The sequence below is a fragment of the Penicillium verrucosum genome (genome assembly GCF_028828655.1).
Source record: "Penicillium verrucosum strain IBT 35672 chromosome Unknown utg000001l_segment0_segment0, whole genome shotgun sequence".
NCBI classification, from domain to species: Eukaryota; Fungi; Ascomycota; class Eurotiomycetes; order Eurotiales; family Aspergillaceae; genus Penicillium; species Penicillium verrucosum.
This window is the reverse complement of record NW_026643210.1, coordinates 124,281-146,005: the sequence shown is the minus strand read 5'-3', so window position 1 is coordinate 146,005 and position 21,725 is coordinate 124,281. Positions and strand designations below refer to the sequence as shown.

At 46.6% G+C, this 21,725-nt stretch overlaps 8 protein-coding genes across 8 annotated transcripts; 5 read left to right on the top strand and 3 right to left on the bottom strand.

Moving 5' to 3' along the window:
* The first annotated feature begins 1,513 nt into the window (after window positions 1-1,513).
* cit1 (citrate (Si)-synthase CIT1) lies at window positions 1,514-3,555 on the top strand. Its single transcript, XM_057212755.1, has 5 exons — window positions 1,514-1,801; window positions 1,867-1,931; window positions 1,997-2,081; window positions 2,144-2,191; window positions 2,243-3,555. The coding sequence occupies exons 1-5, from the start codon at window positions 1,691-1,693 to the stop codon at window positions 3,347-3,349; spliced, it is 1,416 nt and encodes a 471-aa protein (XP_057074638.1). The 5' UTR covers window positions 1,514-1,690; the 3' UTR covers window positions 3,350-3,555.
* Window positions 3,556-4,270: 715 nt separating this feature from the next.
* On the top strand, window positions 4,271-5,540 carry N7516_000032 (putative mitochondrial DNA replication protein (Yhm2); the record flags this gene model as incomplete). Its single annotated transcript, XM_057212754.1, has 4 exons — window positions 4,271-4,387; window positions 4,445-4,541; window positions 4,685-5,357; window positions 5,486-5,540. 4 exons carry the CDS (start codon window positions 4,271-4,273, stop codon window positions 5,538-5,540), a joined length of 942 nt encoding a protein of 313 aa, XP_057074637.1.
* Window positions 5,541-9,425: 3,885 nt separating this feature from the next.
* Window positions 9,426-10,574, top strand: N7516_000031 (uncharacterized protein; the record flags this gene model as incomplete). The annotated part of the gene is made up of 2 exons (XM_057212753.1): window positions 9,426-9,492; window positions 9,562-10,574. The coding sequence occupies 2 exons, from the start codon at window positions 9,426-9,428 to the stop codon at window positions 10,572-10,574; spliced, it is 1,080 nt and encodes a 359-aa protein (XP_057074636.1).
* A 1,899-nt stretch (window positions 10,575-12,473) lies between these two features.
* Window positions 12,474-13,843, bottom strand: hem13 (coproporphyrinogen oxidase; the record flags this gene model as incomplete). Its single annotated transcript, XM_057212752.1, has 2 exons — window positions 12,474-13,580; window positions 13,634-13,843. 2 exons carry the CDS (start codon window positions 13,841-13,843, stop codon window positions 12,474-12,476), a joined length of 1,317 nt encoding a protein of 438 aa, XP_057074635.1.
* A 692-nt stretch (window positions 13,844-14,535) lies between these two features.
* Window positions 14,536-15,058, top strand: N7516_000029 (autophagy-related protein 8; the record flags this gene model as incomplete). Its single annotated transcript, XM_057212751.1, has 3 exons — window positions 14,536-14,625; window positions 14,736-14,968; window positions 15,025-15,058. 3 exons carry the CDS (start codon window positions 14,536-14,538, stop codon window positions 15,056-15,058), a joined length of 357 nt encoding a protein of 118 aa, XP_057074634.1.
* A 913-nt stretch (window positions 15,059-15,971) lies between these two features.
* Window positions 15,972-17,255, top strand: N7516_000028 (putative mitochondrial GTP/GDP transporter Ggc1; the record flags this gene model as incomplete). The annotated part of the gene is made up of 7 exons (XM_057212750.1): window positions 15,972-16,056; window positions 16,120-16,157; window positions 16,215-16,256; window positions 16,316-16,429; window positions 16,498-16,631; window positions 16,688-16,865; window positions 16,920-17,255. The coding sequence occupies 7 exons, from the start codon at window positions 15,972-15,974 to the stop codon at window positions 17,253-17,255; spliced, it is 927 nt and encodes a 308-aa protein (XP_057074633.1).
* A 388-nt stretch (window positions 17,256-17,643) lies between these two features.
* N7516_000027 (putative microtubule binding protein HOOK3) lies at window positions 17,644-20,310 on the bottom strand (the record flags this gene model as incomplete). The annotated part of the gene is made up of 7 exons (XM_057212749.1): window positions 17,644-17,829; window positions 17,909-18,004; window positions 18,079-18,461; window positions 18,526-18,638; window positions 18,694-18,770; window positions 18,825-18,882; window positions 18,935-20,310. The coding sequence occupies 7 exons, from the start codon at window positions 20,308-20,310 to the stop codon at window positions 17,644-17,646; spliced, it is 2,289 nt and encodes a 762-aa protein (XP_057074632.1).
* Window positions 20,311-20,915: 605 nt separating this feature from the next.
* N7516_000026 (uncharacterized protein) lies at window positions 20,916-21,406 on the bottom strand (the record flags this gene model as incomplete). The annotated part of the gene is made up of 4 exons (XM_057212748.1): window positions 20,916-21,042; window positions 21,099-21,108; window positions 21,190-21,214; window positions 21,272-21,406. The coding sequence occupies 4 exons, from the start codon at window positions 21,404-21,406 to the stop codon at window positions 20,916-20,918; spliced, it is 297 nt and encodes a 98-aa protein (XP_057074631.1).
* Window positions 21,407-21,725: the final 319 nt, after the last annotated feature.

Here is a 21,725-nt window from a genome sequence, read left to right as displayed (position 1 = left end):
ACTCCACGAGCGCATTCACTGTCGACCAGAGAATAGCCGCCTACAGCTGAAATACAGCCTAGCGATATTGTGTCCAGGAAGGGCTGCCTGGCGCCGAGTACGAGAGTACGGGGAGTACGGGAGATGTACAGCCTAGAGCGTCTTTTTTTGCAGTGAGATCCCAGAGAAAAACCAGATCAGGGTTTACGGAGTCCAAGAGGATCCAGTGAAGTCCAGCGCGGTCAGCGGGTGGACTGAAGTTGAGAAACTGATGAAATCGAAAAGAAAAAGGATGCTGAGATGGGGGGAGGGGATGAAGATGAGGATTAATGGAAGGATCATCAAAGGGGACAAGCAGACTCTGCGACTGACGCTAGTCCTATTGTGGATTGATCACGTGTTGATTACAATTTACATCTTTGGTTGTTGTACGGGACCGGAGTATTTGGTCTTATATCTGTCCAGGTGGCTAAAAGAGAGGCCGAGGTGACTTGTTAGACCCTAACTAACAACCGCAAGGCTCATGTCAATAAACATTCAGTTTTCAAGTATTGACCTTGAAGTTCTGCATTTGTTTATAAAGTCTTTTTTTATATATATATATCATATTTGGTGGTTATATATATTGTCGAGAGTAATGATTATGAGCTCTCTCTTGAAGTAGTGATTGAAGCCTACTAAACAGGAAATTGAAGACCTTTTTGATTCCAATGAAAGGTTGATTAATCAACAATAATAAAGTACAGCATCTTCCAACATAACTAACTACTCCCTACATTATTATTATTACAGCTGATTACAGCTGATGAGCCGAGGGACCCGTGGTCATATCGCCAATACATTTCTGCCCCTGGCTCCCGCCCTATAGCTCCCTCGGTGAACCATTTCAGAAAGGCCATTTGTATGTTGTACAACAAGGTATATATGTTCTGTACAACCGATAGCCCTAGAATTTGCGATCTACAGTTATGCTACTCGAGGTCATAGCATCGAATGTAACATGACATCCACGTGTATGGACGATGTAGTATAATATGCATCTGATAAGGTCCTACCGAGGGTTTCCATATCGGACGGATGGCGAGCACGGAAGAAAATGGCGACTTTTCGACGTCATTACCTGCCGCTCAGTGTATTTGCAATACCGCCCGCGAAATTTAGAAACATTAGAACCGGGGCAAAATGGGGGAGGATTTGATTACGTATATTATTGAAATGTTTAAATAACTACGGAGTACGAAGTACAATTGATATAGTTATATATACTATATATATATATATATATAATATCGGTAGATATATAGTTAGCATTACCATAGTACATGTTGTAGTAGAAAAGAACACATATCCCAAAATCAAATTTCCTGTATTTCGCAATTCACTACGTAGTGACCATCACAGATCTGCCGGCAGCCCGAACCCGTGCTCTTCCGTACCGTTGGGGGGGAAAATTACAGTAGAGACGACCTCGGGGGAAGAGCTGTCCATAGCTGACTGAGCTTCCACGGCGTCCCGAAAGTTGACCCAGTTACCGTACCGACCGTACCGGCTGTAATACGGCCAAATGGGAAAAAAACCGAGAAAATTCCAGGCGCAAAAGAGCTCCTCCCCGAATTCTTTCCTTTCTTTCTTCTTTTCCCCCAGGCTTTGTGACCACTTCTCCATTTCCTCCATATTACCCATCCCTATACTATATCCTGTCTGAGTCGACATGGCTTCTTCTCTCAGAATCGGTACTACCGCTCTCCGGTCTTCCATCGCGAAGCCGGTGCAGACCGCTGCCTTCAATGGCGTGCGCTGCTACTCTTCCGCTAAGACCAAGGTATGATAATGCTCTTCAGATTCAACTAAGTTCCAACCGAATGCTAACTTGGTTTGATTGTCTAGTCCCTCAAGGACACCTTCGCCGACAACCTGCCCGCCGAGATCGAGAAGGTCAAGAAGCTCCGCAAGTATGTGACGCGCCCTTTTATTCAAAATCAAAACACCAGCTAATCACGGTATTCAATCGTTTCAGGGAGCACGGCAACAAGGTCATTGGTGAGGTTACCCTCGACCAGGCCTACGGTGGTGCCCGTGGTATCAAGTCCCTCGTTTGGGAGGTTAGTTGAGAAATTTCACAACCCCTGGCAGATCATGACGCTAACTATGGTTTTTTTATTAGGGTTCCGTTCTCGACTCTGAGGAGGGTATCCGTTTCCGTGGCTACACTGTAAGTTCTGTTCGACCCGGAGATTGATTCCTGCTTGCTCACTGTTATTAGATCCCCGAGTGCCAAAAGCTCCTGCCCAAGGCTCCCGGTGGTGAGGAGCCCCTTCCTGAGGGTCTCTTCTGGCTTCTGTTGACCGGCGAGATCCCCTCCGAGCAGCAGGTCCGTAACCTGTCTGCCGAGTGGGCTGCCCGTTCCGACGTTCCCAAGTTCATTGAGGAGCTCATCGACCGTTGCCCCAACACCCTCCACCCCATGGCCCAGTTCTCTCTGGCCGTGACCGCTCTCGAGCACGAGTCTGCCTTCGCCAAGGCCTACGCCAAGGGTGTCAACAAGAAGGAGTACTGGACCTACACCTTCGAGGACTCCATGGACCTCATCGCCAAGCTGCCCACCATTGCTTCTCGCATCTACCGCAACGTCTTCAAAGATGGAAAGGTCGCCCCTGTCCAGAAGGACAAGGATTACTCCTTCAACTTGGCCAACCAGCTTGGCTTCGGCGGCAACAAGGACTTCGTTGAGCTGATGCGTCTGTACCTGACCATCCACTCCGACCACGAGGGTGGTAACGTCAGCGCCCACACCACCCACTTGGTTGGCAGTGCCCTGAGCTCCCCCATGCTCTCTCTGTCCGCTGGTCTCCAGGGTCTTGCCGGCCCCCTTCACGGTCTCGCTAACCAGGAGGTCCTGAACTGGATCACCAAGATGAAGGAGTCCGTCGGCAGCGACATCAGTGACCAGTCCATCAAGGACTACCTCTGGTCCACCCTTAACAGCGGCCAGGTCGTCCCCGGTTACGGCCACGCCGTTCTGCGCAAGACTGACCCCCGTTACGTCTCCCAGCGCGAGTTTGCTCTCCGCAAGCTGCCCGATGACCCTCTGTTCAAGCTGGTCAGCCAGGTTTACAAGATCGCCCCCGGCGTTCTGACCGAGCACGGAAAGACCAAGAACCCCTACCCCAACGTCGATGCCCACTCTGGAGTCCTTCTCCAGTACTACGGTTTGACCGAGGCTAACTACTACACCGTTCTGTTCGGTGTGTCCCGTGCCATTGGTGTCCTTCCCCAGCTGATCATCGACCGTGCTCTCGGTATGCCCATTGAGCGCCCCAAGTCTTTCAGCACTGAGGCCTACGCCAAGTTGGTTGGTGCTAAGCTTTAAGCGCATGAATTTTCCCATCTCTTTTTTTTTTAATATCATCCTTGGGGCCCGTTGAAAACCCGGGTTAGACATTTTGTATTATCTCCTTTGTTTGACCGAGAGAGTCTTTGGTTATTTTCATGTTGTATGATAGGGACTTGATCGGTTCGAGCGGGCCTTGTAACAGAACTTCCATCTCAAATCATTTATGATTTTCATTTTATTCTTTTCATACAGTACTTTTGTTTGCAGCACGCGGCTATATATTCCGTGCATGCATATGTATGTAGATTCAGATAACTAACTAGTTATACCTACCTAGGTAACTATGTATAAGCCCCAAGGTGTTAAATGCGGTACAAAGGGTACAGCGTAGGATATCACACGGTCTGACGACTACCTGTGTTGAATCGATCACATGCGGATATTGTTGGGAACAACTCAACGTCTCCACATGTCAACAGAGAGAGAGCATAACTAGTTACTTAGGTAGAATACATAGAATACATAGAATGGTAATAATTGTATATATATAGATAATATATACAGCTATATATTGTAAAAGTAAACAAATATATTAAGAATAAAATAAAAACAAATATAAGTATGTATTTTGTGAACTGCTCCGAATTACAACAGTGGATTCCTTCCGGTATGGGAGGTACCGAGTACCCAATGGTATGAGTGGAAACTCTGGAGATCGGATGTACCAGGTACGAGTCCCCCCCAGCTTACTGTCCCCAAAGCTTTAGTTTTCCCCGATCCTATAAGACAATCTACCTTCTACCTTCCTCCCTCTTCTTTCTCTTCCATTCACACTTTCCCACTTGCAAATTTCATCCTCTTTTTCGACTTTCTTAGTCCTCCTCCCCCTTCTTCAAACGCACGAAGCCCCCTATATCCCTTGGTCAGGGCCCCTTTCAGCGCATCCATCATCCCAGAATGTCTACAACTACGTCCGCGGCCTCGGCCCCTAAGCTCGAGAAGAAGCCCGTCAAGTTCAGCAACTTGTTGCTAGGCGCAGGATTGAATTTGTTTGAGGTTACATCATTGGGACAGGTATGGTATACCCTTCCTATCATTTTTAGGAAACAAGGCAAACTAACTATCCCCCAGCCGCTGGAGGTGATCAAGACAACCATGGCCGCAAACCGGGGCGATAGCTTCGCGGGCGCTATGGGTCGGATTTGGGGCCGTGGCGGCATTTTCGGTTGTAAGTGTCCATTCAATACCCGCTTCTAAATCTATTCAATACCCGCTTCCCAATTTTCCCCGACCTGCCCTAACTAGCGCGTGGGGGCACCGGGTCCGCCAGGTGTGAGGAACTCAAAACTAATTGCGAGATCGGATGTTTAGACTACCAGGGACTCATTCCGTGGGCCTGGATTGAGGCATCCACTAAGGGTGCGGTTCTCCTCTTCGTCGCCTCCGAGGCCGAATACTACGCCCGCTCCTTCGGTGCCAATGACTTTGTCTCCGGTATCAGCGGTGGCATGGCTGGCGGTGTCGCTCAGGCCTACGCTACCATGGGCTTCTGCACTTGTATGAAGACTGTCGAGATTACCAAGCACAAGATGGCCGCCACCGGTGTGAAGCCCCCCGGCACCTTCGCGACCTTCATGGATATCTACCGCAAGGAGGGTATCCGCGGTATCAACCGTGGCGTCAACGCCGTCGCCATTCGCCAGACTACCAACTGGGGTTCCCGCTTCGGTCTGTCCCGTCTCGCTGAGTCGGCTATCCGCAAAGTTGCCAACAAGGAGGAAGGCGCTAAGCTGTCCGCCGCGGAAAAGATCTTGGCTTCCAGTCTCGGTGGTGGTCTGTCCGCCTGGAACCAGCCCATTGAGGTTATCCGTGTCGAGATGCAGAGCAAGACCCCTGACCCTAACCGCCCCAAGAACTTGACCGTCGGCAAGACTTTCAAGTACATCTACGACAGCAACGGTATCCGTGGCCTCTACCGTGGTGTGGCTCCTCGTGTCGGTCTGGGCATCTGGCAGACCGTCTGCATGGTTGCTCTCGGTGACATGTAAGTGTTCCACTCGCCCCCCTCCCCCATTCTCCTTACTTTTCCCGTTATTCTGTTGTCATTGTGATCCACCTTTTCCATTTTCATATGAAACCTCGGGCTAACCAGATCTCCTTTCTACCGAACAGGGCCAAAGAAGCAGTCGAAAAACTGACCGGCGACAGTGTCACCGCGAAGCACTAGAGAAGGTTTGAGATACCCTTCTGCCGTGCAGTGGTTTTCGGAATGGAAGTTGTGTTTTTTTTTTTTTGTCTTTGGTCTAGATACATTTACTCATATAACTTCATAATTATGTAGTCTGGTCCTATGGACAGACCCGATACCCATTGAATACATTTACGGCTTTCTTTATCTTCTACCTAGATGTGCCTTGATTCACTTGAACTGTATCAATCTCATTATCTCTCGATTGATTCCCAATTCAAACATCGGAACTACAATTCCGATTTACATCAACGTACATGTACATGGACAATACTCCGTAACCAGTCCAGGAACGCCTTACTCTAGGCATCTAATTCTCCGCATTTAATTCTCCGGACCTTTAATTTCGTCCACCAAACCCCGGTTTTAGTGGGCTCAAACCCCCCAGACAAAAGACATCATCCGATGTTCGGTGCGCGAATCGGCCATTTCAACTCTTCAGCCCGACAACCGATACTATTGCAAATAAACAGAGAGAATCCGATGCCTATCATGACTTCCCTTAGATCTCAGAGTTTACGCTAGATAATTCATCCATGCCACTCTTACATGAGACTTTGCAGTGGATGGCGTCTACTCGGTGGAGCGGGCCAATGCGGGCTTTGACCTCGGCTTAGGGAAATCAGGAACATGCATTCATATGGGATTCCGTCTATCTGTCGGCTACTCCGTGTATGATCCAGGTTGCGGTGAGCTTTCTCTCATACCGGCATTTCTTTTCTCGGGATGATTCCGGATGTCGGCCGAGACTACATATGCACATATTTCCGAAAAAGTACGGAGAATCGGAAGTCCTGGCTACACACAACATAGTTCGATCGTGGTCTCTATTTCTGTTTCCGTTTATCTAGTCATATTTTCATCGACACTTCATCTTCTCTGGTAAGATGGCCGAGTTGGTCTAAGGCGCCAGGTTAAGGTATACCTTGACTCTACAACTAGCAATAGTTTCCTGGTCTCGCAAGAGGCGTGGGTTCGAATCCCACTCTTATCATGATCTTTTTGCCTTTTGTTCATACATCACTTGCTTTTTGACTGTAGTTGGTGAAGTTTTTGTAGTCGACGGTGGGTGTGGTGGGTTCGGCAAGAAAAAATTTCTTCCATTTTTGTGCGTTCCATATATACGTCGGCAAGGGCTTTGCTTTACTTTAACTTGGCAATTTTATAAGTAACTAGTATAGATATAACGAGAAAATCCTCTTATATTCTGGTTGAGATGTATTAATTTAGCCATGGAGAGCCTTGGAAATTATATATAACCTTTAAAGTCCAAATATATAAATTTTTATTAACTCGAGCATGTGTCAGATCCAGTAGAAAAGTGCGCGACCTGGAGCCTGATGTATGGGAGGTAGGCAATGGTTAAAAGACAGCTTCACATACTACTAGTTGCTGTTAGGACAAGACTTTTAAGCATAGTCTCCCTGGAATGTTCTTAGTATGATACATTTTAACTTTTTCATTCAACATCCTCGGGTCTATATATATAGGTATCCTAATTTTGATATGAAAGCATCTTAAACGTGCAATCATTGCTCATCTGCGAGATATGCCATCGTCCGTCCTATATATCCTAGTGGTGAGTGGTGAAAGTGGTAGCCTCCCAAGTCTGATTAGCATGTCCAAAGACAGTCTGGGCTTTTATCTTGTAATGTAACCCGCTGAAGAAGCCAGTATGCGGTCACAGGGAATATATAAGGTGTATGACTATACTGGTATATAAAAATCGATTTATTGATAGTCATTTAGGCTTAGTGATAGTTATAGCTGGTATCGGAGAGAGTAAGATATATAGCAGTGTAGAACTAACGATAGGAGTGGCTTATCATTGAATTACCTGGTTATGGACTCCTAGACATCTCAGCAGGAATTTTATACTTTATATTATGGTTTTATATCTTCTTATTGGCACCATTGCCGAGGATGAGGCAAAAAGTAGAGATTACTCGTCTGTCTTAACAGTATCTACTTACATATCTATAACTATCAAGTAGTCGAAATCTTACGAGGTACATGTATTAAATAGCCTGATATTGAAAATTACAGGATCTGTCTGCAATTTAGAATCAAAACCAACTTTTGTAAAACTCAACATCTGCAAAACGTACGACTTTGAAAATTTTCAATTCAACCACCTACCTCCACACCACACTAAAAATTAACCTAACTGAGCCAACAAAGGCCTTATTATATCGAGATGGATATGAACAAAAACAAAAAGATCATGATAAGAGTGGGATTCGAACCCACGCCTCTTGCGAGACCAGGAAACTATTGCTAGTTGTAGAGTCAAGGTATACCTTAACCTGGCGCCTTAGACCAACTCGGCCATCTTACCAGAGAGAGATGAATTGTCGGCGAGAATATGGCTATATAAAAGAATTCCTAACAAGAGTCAGTTAGAATACGGACAAAGGCACTATGCAATTTGGTAAAATACTTTCGTTCTAGGCCTCAACTTTCATTCCACCCACCCCCACCACCCAAAATAGGCGCAATTAGGGCATGAGAAATATCCGTGGCATATGTTAGGATACTGAAATTATTTCTAATAGTTACCTACTGCATAATTGAAAGCTCGATAGAACAGTCTAAAATGGATCCATGTCGAAGGAGTAGCCACGGACCCCGAAACCCCGGAGACTATATGTATGTCACCTATATATTGTAAACTTACTAGTTAACTAGTTACCGGGTAGGGCTGGATGATGTAATTCATTATCCAACGGTAGTTAGTTACCTACAACATAGTTATGTACATATTTAGCCATATCGACCGGATTTTAGGCGGCTGTGGCTTACCCGATTGAGGTGCCGCTGCTTTATGAGGGCTCTTGGGGTCCAGCTCACTGAGTATTTCACAGCATAGGGTAATTACTGTCGAATCGGCATGATGTTCGATGCGCATATTCAGCCGTTAGGTCCATATCGACGACCTGTAACCCATCAAATGTGATTGTGGCCGGAAATACTCCGAAGCCGCTATTGCTTCTTGTGCATCGTCATTACTTCAACTGCCCAGACAGCCATGAAGTCATGTAGGGCTCTCAGATTCCTTTAAGCTGGACTCTTGATTGGAAATCCTTGACACTTGGAAGATACGTGTGGTGGTGGCTGGGGCAAGCCTTGGCATGGAGTTAAGCAGGACTTGTCGGAGATGCTGATATAGCGGAGATGCTTGGCAAAGGGTTTCAAGGTTCCCATGGTAGTACTCTTGGATTGTTCAATTCAAATCGACATGTAGATTATTCAGAATTGGATTTTATATGTTGAAAGAACAATAAATTAGGACAAAAACTTTATGGATTCTATCTGGCAGATAACTCCTGTTTTATGTCAAAATAAACCAAGTTCGAGCAGATCGCCCATATCCAAATGGGATGAGATTTCTTTTCTTTTCTTTTATTCTTTTTTTCATTAGAAACTCGAAGATATTCGATCGTGGCTGAGGAAGGCAACAGGATTTCTCAGGAATTTTTTGGATGCAGGTGGCTGACAGGCCAAGATCTCCACTGTTCTCCATCATTACCATAGGCGTTAGATCCCAGTCACATATTGGGCTATGGGTCTTACAACACATGTTGTATGGTTCTTATTCTAGCCACGCGTTCAACTCTCACTTGGCGGTCTATTGTGCTTATGCCCGCCTAGAATCCTTTGTTCTATTGATACTAGTTATGGATTTCTGCTTACATCTCAGCCATGGCAGAGACACCATATATAATTTGACGCCTGGCGGTGGGGCTGGAGATTTATGGAGGTGGATGTTAAATCTATATATATTGCTACACGTTACTACTTACAGGGAAGTCGATCCTTTTTTTTTTTGGCGAGGGGCATCAAGTCCAAAGCATAATATCTGAGATGAAGATCTTATCCTTTACTATTCTAACCTTGCTTGCATTGATTGTGTCAATATCGGCTGTTGAATGTAAGTATACGATGCCCATGGGTGTCTCAACTGTCTCAAGCATATAAACCTGACTCTGTTCACTTACAGTTGATCTGGTGTCGTTCCATCTTATCGATCCAGTGCTCTCTCCTGTGATCGACTCGAAGAAATTCAACATAACAACGAGGATTGAGGCCTACAACCAAACCATCAGTTTTGTTCTAGAAGACAATGATGATCTCATATCACAGGACGTGCAGATCCGGTATCCCGGTATCCATGGGCAGACCAACGAGGCAGGTGCCCTGCCAAACGCTCAAGTTCGATTTACAAGAGGATCAGTCTGGATGCAGGACACTCTGAGGGGGAGCTGGGAGAATGTCGGATGGGCAAGGCTTGCCATGACTCAGCATGAAGAGAACTTGCTCCTGGATGGAGCCTTTACAATTATGGGTTCGCAGTATGCCCTCGAATTTGAGACCCTTAATGATGGGTCGACTGCGATGAAAGCCCACGAGCACGAATCGGCATTCACAACTGGTAGCCAATCGTCACTCCCTTCGCTCTGCGCAACTGTACCCGAAACACACTTGCATAAAAGACAGAGCCGGAATGGTTGGGATAATGAGGATTTCACCTCAACGATCGGCAGTGCGAACGGCTGTCCGAACACGAGAGAGATTGCAAACATTGGCATAATGACGGACTGCACGTACACTGCAAGCTTCAATTCCTCCGATTCTGCCCAACGATATATCCTGAATATGGTCAACACGGCATCTGTTGTATTTGAGAACAGTTTTAATATCTCTCTTGCGGTACAGAATTTGACGATAAGTGACGCGGAATGCCCGAGCAGTACCTCAGACACGACTGCATGGAATGTCCCTTGCTCCCAGGGAGACCTTAACATGCGCCTTCAGACCTTTTCAAGGTGGCGAAGCTCCGTGAACGATGAAAATGCATACTGGACCTTGTTGACTGGATGTTCAGTTTCTGCAGGGGAGATTGGGGTGTCCTGGATTGGAGCACTGTGTAACACAGGTTCTGGTTCTAGTAATGGAGGAGCTAGTGCAAATGTTGTTGCTCGAACATCAAATGAGTGGCAGGTCTTTGCGTAAGTTGTCATATCAGCTAATCACCTGGTGGTGATATCTTTTTTAGCTGACCAAAAAAAAATATATATATATATATAGCCACGAGTCGGCCCATACATTCGGAGCAGTCCATGACTGTACTTCAAGTACATGCGGAAGTGACTCGACACAATGCTGTTCGCTCTCATCGAATACATGCGATGCTGGCGGGCAGTACCTCATGAACCCTGTCTCTGGATCCGGTATGACACGCTTCTCGCCCTGCACGATTGGAAATGTCTGTTCAAGACTCGGCTCTGGGCGGGTTGACGGGCGTTGCTTGGTGGATTCTCGGACTGGTAATACCACTAATACTAACGGACAATGCGGCAATGGTATTGTTGAAACCGGCGAGGCATGCGATTGCGGAAATGGTGCCTGTAACGAACAAGAGACTCGGTGCTGTGACTCTTTGACATGCCAGTTGCGAACAGGAGATGGATGTGGTCAGACAGATGATGGCAATACTAGAAACATCGACAACACTGGAGGAAATCGGGGAAATGACCGGCCAAGTGATGATATCTCATCATGGGTTCAGGATCATCTTTCGTTGGTTATTGGACTTTCCAGTGGTATTGGCGGAGCTTTGTTACTGCTCATATTTGGATGTTTGATCTGTTCCTGTAGGCGCGGCCGCAGAGAACCAGTCAATGTCAAGCCCATTGTAATGCCCCCTCCTCCATATCAACCACCGCCTCAATATCAATGAATGAATGAAAAAGAATACACTGTTCCGTTCCACATCGAATCATTCTTGGATATAGTGCTATCGGGGGCGACTATAGCTGCAATGATTCTTTTCTGTTTATAGAGCTAACCATAAAGCCCGAGGAAGCTCGATCATTCGCAACAAGATCAACAAGCGAATGTGCATTCTCTAGCAGCAGTACTATTCCACTACCAACAGTGACAGCCTTCCTCTAGAGCTCGAAAGGACAGAAATGAGGAATTCGGCAGGTACAGTAGCGGCGTTGGCGACACCTCGGGTATTATTCTGACCACCAGTGTAAACACCTGCGGTGGCGATACCTCCTTGCTGTGCAACAACCGAGAGAAGGGTAGCATTCACGGACTTAAATCCGACGCAGTCCAAGGCTTTTGTCGGGGATGATCACATACTCAGCTCAAGGGAGGACACCGCACTACTAACTTCTTGGACATAGCCGACGGCCTCATGCCCGAGATTCTATGGAACATTGGCAGCACCTATGTAACCATAGTAGAAGTGAAGATCGGAGCCACAGATAGCTTGCCAACCGAGGGGTGTCATATAAAGGTTGGAACAACCTTGCTAAAAATGTTTATGCGTGGTGCCTCAAGTTAGACCTAGGCAATAGTTAGTTAACTAAGTGATCACTACCGTACGTACCTCATTGTTCAACTAATTTTTAAAAAGAAAGTGGAAAAGCGAAATGATCAATTTGAACATATAAAAAAGAAAGAAAAAAAATCATGATAAGAGTGGGATTCGAACCCACGCCTCTTGCGAGACCAGGAAACTATTGCTAGTTATGGAGTCAAGGTATACCTTAACCTGGCGCCTTAGACCAACTCGGCCATCTTACCAGAGAAAGATGAAGTGTCGGTGAGAATATGGTTATATGAATGGAAGACAACTCCTACATGAAATATACCTTCAACTGGCAAGCTAACAATATAGCCCTGGAGCATTTCCAAGTTAAATATCAAGGATTCCCTTATTGTATTAGCTGTGCTTTGAAATTGAACACCTAGGTGTTCTCGATCAGGACTTGTGGACATGACACATCCCTAGCTCAATAATTATTCACATTCACTCTACATGTTTTGTTAGGTAGTATACATACATAAATCAAGAAAAAACACAATACACCCATATACCGGATATGGCATATGAATCAATCATGCCCACTGGCGGGGGTGGCGCAGCACATCCATAATCTCTTTCTCGCTGGTCTTATCCTCTGTCAGGTCATCTTCATCCACAGGCATGTTCTCTGTCCTTGTGCCAGAGACGGGGTCCATGTAGGCCCAGCTAGCGGTACGTGGGAGACTCATCAAGATACTCTCAACGCGGGCACTGGGTGTGCGCAAGCCAAAGCTGGTTCCACGATCATAGATAAGGTTGAACTCCACATAGCGGCCCCGACGAAGCTGTTGCCACTCCTTTTGTTCTGGGGTGTACAACATGTCCTTGCGTCGCTCAATGATGGGTACATAAGAAGGAAGGAAAGATGCCAGACCGTCCGAAACGAAGGAGAACAGTGTCTCTTGCGGGTTGGAGGAGGAGCCGGCGGAGGTTTGAAGGAAGTTGGCGTCGAGGTCATCGAAGAAGATACCTCCAACGCCGCGGCACTCGCCACGGTGGGGGATGTAGAAGTACTTGTCACACCAGGCCTTGAATTTGGGGTAGTATGTAGCATCGTGGCGATCGCACGTATCCTTAATGGTCTTGTGGAAGTGCTGAGCATCCTCCGGGAAGAGGTAGGTTGGGGTCAGATCCGTGCCACCTCCGAACCACCAGTTCTTGTCCCCGTTGATAGGGTCCTTGGGGTCCGACGTTTCGAAGTAGCGGTAGTTGAGATGGACCGTCGGAGCCATGGGATTGTGTGGGTGCAAGACCAGCGAGAGTCCGGCGGCGAAGAAATCTAGCGAGTCCACATCTGAGCCAATAAAGGACTTGTGATCGGCACGCATCTTCTCAAGGGCTGGCCGGGGCAATTTGCCGTACACCACGGAGACGTTGACACCCGCCTTCTCGAAGACGTTTCCGTCCTGCAGCACACATGAAACGCCGCCGCCGCCATTGGGGCGCGACCAAGTGTCAGTCTTGAATTGTTGCCCATCAATTCTGCCTAGTTCCTCGATAATCTTCTGCTGGTGTTGCTTGATGAGCTTTTCCATCCGTAACCGCATTGGCGAGGACTCGTTGATCTTCGATGATTGCTTCAAGGCCTCATCCACTTCAACTATGGATGGAGCGTCGAGTTCCGTGACTTCTTCTGTCATCTGGAATAAATGAGCGAATTGACCTCGTTGTGTTCTGAAGCGATGTGTCATACCATTGAATATATAATTCCGCCGATGAAAGGCACGCCAAAGGCGAGACGCAAGTATGGTCTCCAGACAGTGAATGGCTTCGGTTCACGCGGTTCCTGCCCAGTGGAATATCCGCGGAACGAGGGTCCAGCGCGACGACTGGCAATGCGAGTGCTTCGAGCAGACAACTGCCCCAGTGACCTCCGCAGAGGTGTGTATGATCGAGTGGCCATTTTTTGGAATAGGATTGGTTGCGCGAATGGCTGTCAGTACAAAGTACCAAAAGGTCAATGGCTAAAACCGAGAGAGTAGTAACTCAAATCTGTACAAAGAATGATTTGAGCAAGAAGTTGAATTGAGTCAACAATTCAGCAAAACACCACGCAACCAACCTCGGTCTCAAATCGTACGACTTTCTTAAGAGATGAGTTTGATCTGTTTGGTTGAATGAGATAAGCACGATAAGCAGCCGTAAGTTCAAATAGGCACCAACGGGGCAGTACATGTAAGCCCCGGTATTGGTAAGATTGTTTTCATTTAGATAAGTTATTATTAAAGGTCTGATAAATGTATTAAGGAGGTCTCTTAATCTACTGATATAGTATGTAAATAACATATGTGTTTTGCTGTCCACCTGAGTAGAACCATCGAGACATCTGATTTCTGCCGCGTGACTATTGGCTCACCGCCCATAGATCCCGTGATGGTATTACCGTAACGTCAGCGGGGGAGTCGCCTTGTCATCCTCTTTATCACCCCTCTCCATCTCTCTCTCTTTCTCTCTTTCTACTTTCAAGATACTTCACATCCAGAGATTCCCATCAAGAAAGCTACTACTGCTACCAACTTCGCACCGGAGCTTCCTGGTGTTTTGATCTTACTCTCCACCCGACCCGCTCTCACTTATCGACCCTTATCAGTCACGATGCGATCCAAGTTCAAGGACGAGCACCCCTTCGAAAAGCGAAAGGCTGAGGCTGAGCGCATCCGCCAAAAATATGCTGACCGGATTCCTGTGAGTATTTTTGATTCCAGAGGATTTCCCCGAAGGAGGGTGGTTGGCTGCAACCAACCTCTCGGACCCTCACCGCTTGTTCGGTAGCTAACGGACTTGTCAACCTACAGGTCATTTGCGAGAAGGTCGAGAAGTCAGATATCGCCACCATCGACAAGAAGAAGTACCTAGTACCTGCCGACCTTACCGTGGGACAGTTTGTCTATGTGATCCGCAAGCGCATAAAGCTTTCCCCCGAGAAGGCTATCTTCATCTTCGTTGATGAGGTCCTCCCTCCAACTGCTGCGCTCATGAGCAGCATATACGAAGAGCACAAGGACGAAGATGGCTTCTTGTATATCACGTATGTTTTTCCCTTTTTGTTGTTCATAAATGAAATCATTCTGACATAACGGTTAGATACTCGGGCGAGAACACATTCGGTGACCTGTAGAGGTTGTTGAGTCTCTCTCACTTGCTTTACTGTTCGGCCACTCTAACCTGCACGAGTGAGTCAATGATGGATGAACGGGCAGGCGAGGAGGCTTTTGCGACCTTGGGATACTGGTTTTGGGTCACTGGCGTTTCATACGGTGTTCTACGCATTTTCTTTCTAACTTTGCTTGGTACCTATGCTCTTTAGCTGCAACTACAATCCTTATGAGTTTTTTTTCCTCTGGTTGCAGTAATATTCTGGGATTCTTCTGACAATTTTCTTTTCTTTCTTTTATTTTTGAGTGTTTTGTTCTGTCGAGCAATGACAGGGCACCTGGAGACAAACCACAGAGATCAGGCTAGATAAATTGTTTACACTTGAGAATATGATTTCTTTAGCCATGGACTAGTAATGAGTAGACCTACCTACTCTACTTTGGAAAACTCCCTTGTACTGGTCCATAGTTACCATGGAATGTTTCTAAACACTAACCCTAAATATATATAAGACATATCACTTCTATTATATTATTTATATTATTTACTGTATATAACTAGTTAGCATGTTGTATTGTAGGAATCCATTTCAATCACTTTTACCCGACGGATTCCGATGTATATTTTCAAGTAGAACTGTGGGGTTATTTAGGTTATTTACACTATAACTATGGAATTATATTTAATTTACTATTATTTACTTCTTGATACCTTTTTAATCTATATATACCTAAGTAGTTATATAACTAACTATAGTTAGGTTATAGTTATGTTGTATGTAACTCCTTGGCTCTCCGATGGCGGCTCCAAAACGGGACTAGTGTCAAATCTCGATAAAATTTAACTCCGAGCAACATGTTCCTGAATTCATCGGCGTTCTCATTCTCTTGCTCTTTTTTTATTATTTTTTGGGATTTCTTTCACAATTGGAAAATATGTCTCCCCCTATTGCTTCCAGTGCTGGCGCTGCCTCCAAAGATGTCAAGAAAGAGTCTGCCATTGCTCGTCTCCTCGGTTCCGGTAAGTCAGATGTTCCAAAACACAAAATTCATTACTGACCCTGTGACCCTGTGACTCTTCTAGGCTCTGCCGGTATTGCTGAGTTGATGATCTTCCATCCCGTACAATCTTCTCCGATTCGAGAGATATTACAATCAGACAACTGACATTCTCCATAGGTTGACACCACCGCCAAGCGATTGATGAGCAACCAGACCCGGGTGAGATTCGGATTGTGTACAAATGAAAATGGATACATTGCTAACGGGATCCTTGACAGATCACCAGCGCTACTGCTTTCAAGGAAGTTGTCTTCAGGGAGCACGTCAATGCCACAATCGGTCGCAAGTTCACTTCTCTGTTCCCCGGCCTGGGATACGCTGCCGGTTACAAGGTTCGTGACTCACAGCGAAATAATAGGAGAAAGGAGAACAATCAACTCATACCGTTTGGAATCTATAGGTCCTCCAGCGCATCTACAAGTACGGCGGTCAGCCTTTCGCCCGCGATTACCTCGCTCAGCACCACGGTGCCGACTTCGATAATGCATTTGGCAAGGGTACCGGAAAGGCCATTATGCACGCCACTGCTGGAAGGTAAGAACCATTGGACCGTTGGACGCGAGGATACCTCTTAACTCGATATCTTTTAGTTTGATCGGCATTGGAGAGATCGTTCTGCTCCCACTCGATGTTCTTAAGATTAAGCGCCAGACTAATCCCGAGGCTTTCCGTGGCCGTGGCCTTTTCAAGATTATTGCCGATGAGGGTATGGGTCTGTACCGTGGTGCTGGCTGGACGGCCGCCCGTAACGCCCCTGGCTCCTTCGCTGTATGCTTCCCGCCCGGTCTGCCATCACTGAACCACCACTAACTTTTGTTACAGCTCTTCGGTGGATCTGCTTTCGCCAAGGAAAAGATTTACAAGTTGACCGACTACAACACTGCTTCCTGGGGTCAGAACTTTGTCGCCTCGGTCTGCGGTGCTAGCGCTTCCCTGGTTGTGTCCGCTCCCCTCGATGTTATCAAGACCCGTATCCAGAACCGCAACTTCGAGAACCCCGAGTCTGGCTTCAAGATCGTCTCCACGATGCTTAAGAACGAGGGCCCTACCAGCTTCTTCAAGGGTCTGACCCCCAAGCTGCTGATGACAGGTCCTAAGCTGGTCTTCAGCTTCTGGCTGGCACAGACTTTGATTCCCGCTTTCGGCCAGGTTGTATAGAGACCATGTTTTATAATAGTTGCATTTCCCCTTTTATTTCTCCTTTCTTGGGCTAGGTTCACTACCTAGACTTTTGTATTTTTCATAGATATCTTTTATTTCTTGCGGGGATCTACTTGGGTAGCTTACATTTTCCGAATGCGATGAACTCACTCTACTTCAACACAGATTCATATGACATTATCAAGACTCTGAAGTGCTTTCAATGACAAGTTCTATCTGAATGACATATATTCTATTGCTAGAAATAACCACAAGAATAAGACGGGATGTATGGTGGGAATATCAACACCCGAAACCAGTAAACGAAAATAAAACGCATATGTAAAAAAGAAAAAAGAAAACATAAAAAAAGAAAACATGCCACAAACTTGATTCGTGAGGTATTCTACTGACCAGTAACAGCGCTTCTTTGCTTTGCTAGCCAGCCCTTGGAATCTCCCGTGCTGGCTCCATGTCGATATCGTGATACCGTCATATTGTTGTTCTGCCATCGGCTCTGGAGGTGATACCAAGCTGAGCCCACAAGGTTGAGTTCTCGGGCCTGACTGTCGATAATATTCTGAAGCTCAAGCTAAAAAGTATCATCAGCATACTGCTAGAATCTAACAGAATCAAGGGATTAAGCATAAACAGCTCCATCTTTGACTTACCTCTCGCTCTTTGGAAATACCATCGTCCAGGTTTTCTTCGTAGTTCTTCATACGCTCACGAAGTGATTTGACCAGCTCGTTTTGTTGCTGGATGTACTGTAGAACCAAGCTAGAATTAGCAAACGCAAACCGGATAAAACGCAGCGAGGATCTTTTGTGGGAAAACCGACCTCCGCACGCTGAGCAAGTCGTTCAACGTTCTTCTCCAATACTCCAGCACACTGCTTCAAGAGCTCAAAGCTTGACTTCTGGGGCACTTCGCCACCTTCGGTATTGTGAGTTTCAAACTCGCCTAGGAGCATCTGCATCTCGTTCATCACTTCCTGATCTTCGGAGCTGATCTCGCTTTGCTTGTTGTCGAGCATCTTGCGCAGTTCCTCTCGTTCCGCACAGACTTCGCGCACCAGAGTTTGGCTGGCATCAACTTCAGCCTCCAGGTGATGGACGTTCTGTGTAAGGTTTTCCCAGTCATCCCGGATTTTTGTTAATTCAGCCGAGTTGTGCGCTTCGAGCCCTTGGACCATCTCGACCTGTTCCGCATTGACAAGGCCAACTTCAAGATTGTAAGTCACTTGTTTTCCCTCAGATGTGTAGAACCAGAGCAATAAAATACTTACGTTCAGCTTGTGTATCAGACAAGTCCCTTTTGGCTGTTTCCAAGGTGTCCTGGACCTCTGCAATCTTCTTTAGAGCTCCAGTATAGTTCTCATATAGTTTCCAATAGTCGTCGCTGTGAAGCATGTTAGATATTCTGTTCATAGAAACGAAATGTCGGGCAAGCAAACCTTTGGGTAGAACCAGAGCGAGCCAGGTGCACGGATGCAGCAAAGTTTTCCGAGAAGCCCCCAGTGTGAGAGGCAGGCTGCTGGTCGTTAGTATCGATAGGGACCTGTAGAGAACATCTAGGAACACATACAGCCGAGGGCGCTTTAATCGACTCCATTTCCCGCTTCAAGTCATCATTATCAGATTTACTGTCAAGAGTTAGCATCCAGTCAAGGCCGCGAAGGCAAATTGTATACATACAGTTGAGATTCCTTGACACCGAGTGCCTCGAAGTCCTTGTGCAATGTCCCTTGCATTTTAGGCGTCTCAGAGCCAGGCGACGCGCTGCCCGGCAAACCGTCCATTTCCCCGAGGCGTTCACGTAGTTCAGTGATCAAAGCGTCGTCTCTCTCGTGCTGTTCGTCCGCACTTTCCAGTCGCTCCGTCAGAGCATGGTTATTGAACTCAAGTTGTTTCTTCAAATTCTGGATCTCATTGCATTCCTGCTCAACTTGTGGCAAAAGCTTGCGGTACTCTTCCAGCTCCACATCACGCTCCGAAGACCATCGCTGCTGCGAATCTGACTCTTTCAGCTGTTGTTGGAGATCTTTGATCTGGTTCTTGAGGGTCTGGTTCTCTTTCTCAAAGTCTTGGCTGGCTTGCAGCTTTTGGCGGTATTTTTCGGCCGCGTTTGCCTTGCGCGCGAGCTGATCCTTCTCGGTACGGAGCTCATCATAGTCATCCTGTAACTTCTGATAGCGCTGGTTCTTGACTCGCAAGGACTCAACTGTCATGCGAAGACTGTCGATTTCGTCCTGGGCTGTGGTCAACTTCGCTTCTTGAGAAGCAATTAGATCGTCCTGTTGACGAGTCTTGCTTTCCAATGCTTTTGCATTGTGACCAATATCACCTTTTCCGGATTTCAATGTAACTAGCCGGTCCTCGGTGGAGGCGAGGCGGTTTTGCAGGGTGTCATTGTTCTCCTGGAGACGCGCCAGGCGATTGTGCAGGTCCTCCAATGCCTTTTCCAACTCCTTTTTCTCGTGCGTTAGACGGTCGTTTTCCGCAAGCACTTTTCCGACGCGTTCTTCGAATTGCAGTTCCAGGTCCACAGGGCGATCGTGCTTGGCCAGGTCTTCCCTGAGCTCGTCCGCAGCGTCCATCGGCTCATATTGGCCATTGTGCGCCTCCTCAATAATATCCCTGAGCCCCTCTTGTGTCGAGGTGCTTAGTTCCTGAAGTGTTTGTACGTATGTTCCGGCGTTGGGGGAGCTGATGGCGGCGATCAGGAGGAGCTTCAGCAGTTTGTTTGTTTCCTTGGAAGAGGCTTTTTCGGCGATTGATTCGAGATCAGGCGATGGATCAAGACCGGAGGGTAGGATGTCATCGTTTTGGTGTCGAATGTAGTTGAGCAGTAGTTTGTGAACGTGCTTCAGGTTCTGCCACTTGGCCACCCAATGGTCGGAGGGGTTGCGCTCTGGGATTTCCTCAAGAAAAAACTGAGGGTCAATATCCTGGAGAATCTCCCACAAAATAATTCCATCGGTCAATTCATCGGTAGCTCGGAGGGTTTTACCCAAGGAGAAGCTGTTGATCCATTCCAACAGAACCTTGGTCACTGTGTGTTCCGATGCCATTTTGACGCGTTTTAATCAAGTGTCAAAGAAGCCTGTAATTCCAGAAATTCCAGCATTTCCAAGACTCGAAAGCGAGGGATTACGCAGAATACCTCGGTGGCTCTCGAGGGAGTTTCCAGATCCACGCGCCTTCGGGGCCACGGAAGTCAACTAGCGGGGGGGGAAGGATGATAGGCGCTACTCCGTACGAGTTGTTATGTTGTCTATGCTCTAACTGGTTAGTTAACTATGATTTGCTACGTACATTGACATACACAACTCAAGTCTTAGAATTTTAAATCATACATTGTGATAATGAATACATCGTATGTTTTGGAGTAGATCGTAAAAAAAAAGGAAAACTCCCAATAAACCTATATGTTTCCCTCGTAAAGCCCTTAGTTGAAGCATAAGAGCTCAATCATTTACTCCACACTGTATACATCCAAACGCCGAGGTTGTATTTAAATCACCCATCACCCAGGACTTTCTGAAAATGTGATTCTGATTGGTTCATCCCAACGTGGGTTTTGCCTCTGGATGTCATGATATATGCTCAGAGATGCTCAGAGATGCTCAGAGCCATGAGATTCAGAAACCCCGGTATCTCATTAGATGGGGGCATATTAGACTGCACCAGAATAGTCTCCATATGCACTGACAACCTTATCTTCTTCGATATTCGGTTTGTATTGAGTATCCTGCGTGGAGAGGGTTTGGAGAGCGCTCACAGGAGCCTCAGCAGCGAAGCCACTAAAGCCATAGTTAGAAAGTGGGTTATAAGACAGAAACCTTGGTTGAATTCGTACTTGATCAAATCTGGATAAGAAATGCATGTTAGTATCTGACATTCTCTATCTCTAAATGTGGGCAAGGTAGAAGGTAGAAGGTAGAACTTACGGTATTCATGCGTGATGACGCCACCCTAAAAGTGTCAGTTCCAAGTTATAACAGTCCGATGCCAACAAAGAGCACTGCGTACTGAAGCCACCAGACAAACTTTGGCTTGGTTAACCACCGAGTCAGGCGTTCCCTTGGGGAAAGTAATGATGACGGACTTGAGCGATCCGGCTAGTGCCAATGGTAGAACTAGCAGGGCAGCAAATGTAAGCTTCATATTGAAAGAAATAAAAGGCAATAATATCTCTGGAATAAATTGGGGATGTACAGAGTAGAGTAGAGTAGAGTAAAGTAAAGTAAGGCATGGAGGAGCAGTTGAATGCGTCATTCCACGATCACATGACTATATCTCTTTGACAATCCCTTTCTCTGTGGCACTTCCACCTCAACCACCTCAACCACTTCACCACTTCACCACTCCATCACTTCCCTTCTCCCTCTTGTTTTCTTTCTTTTCAACCTTCAATCCTTCATTGCTTCACTCCACAGCGTTATTTTCTTGCATTTACCCATCATTGGTAGTCTCCCTTGAAATC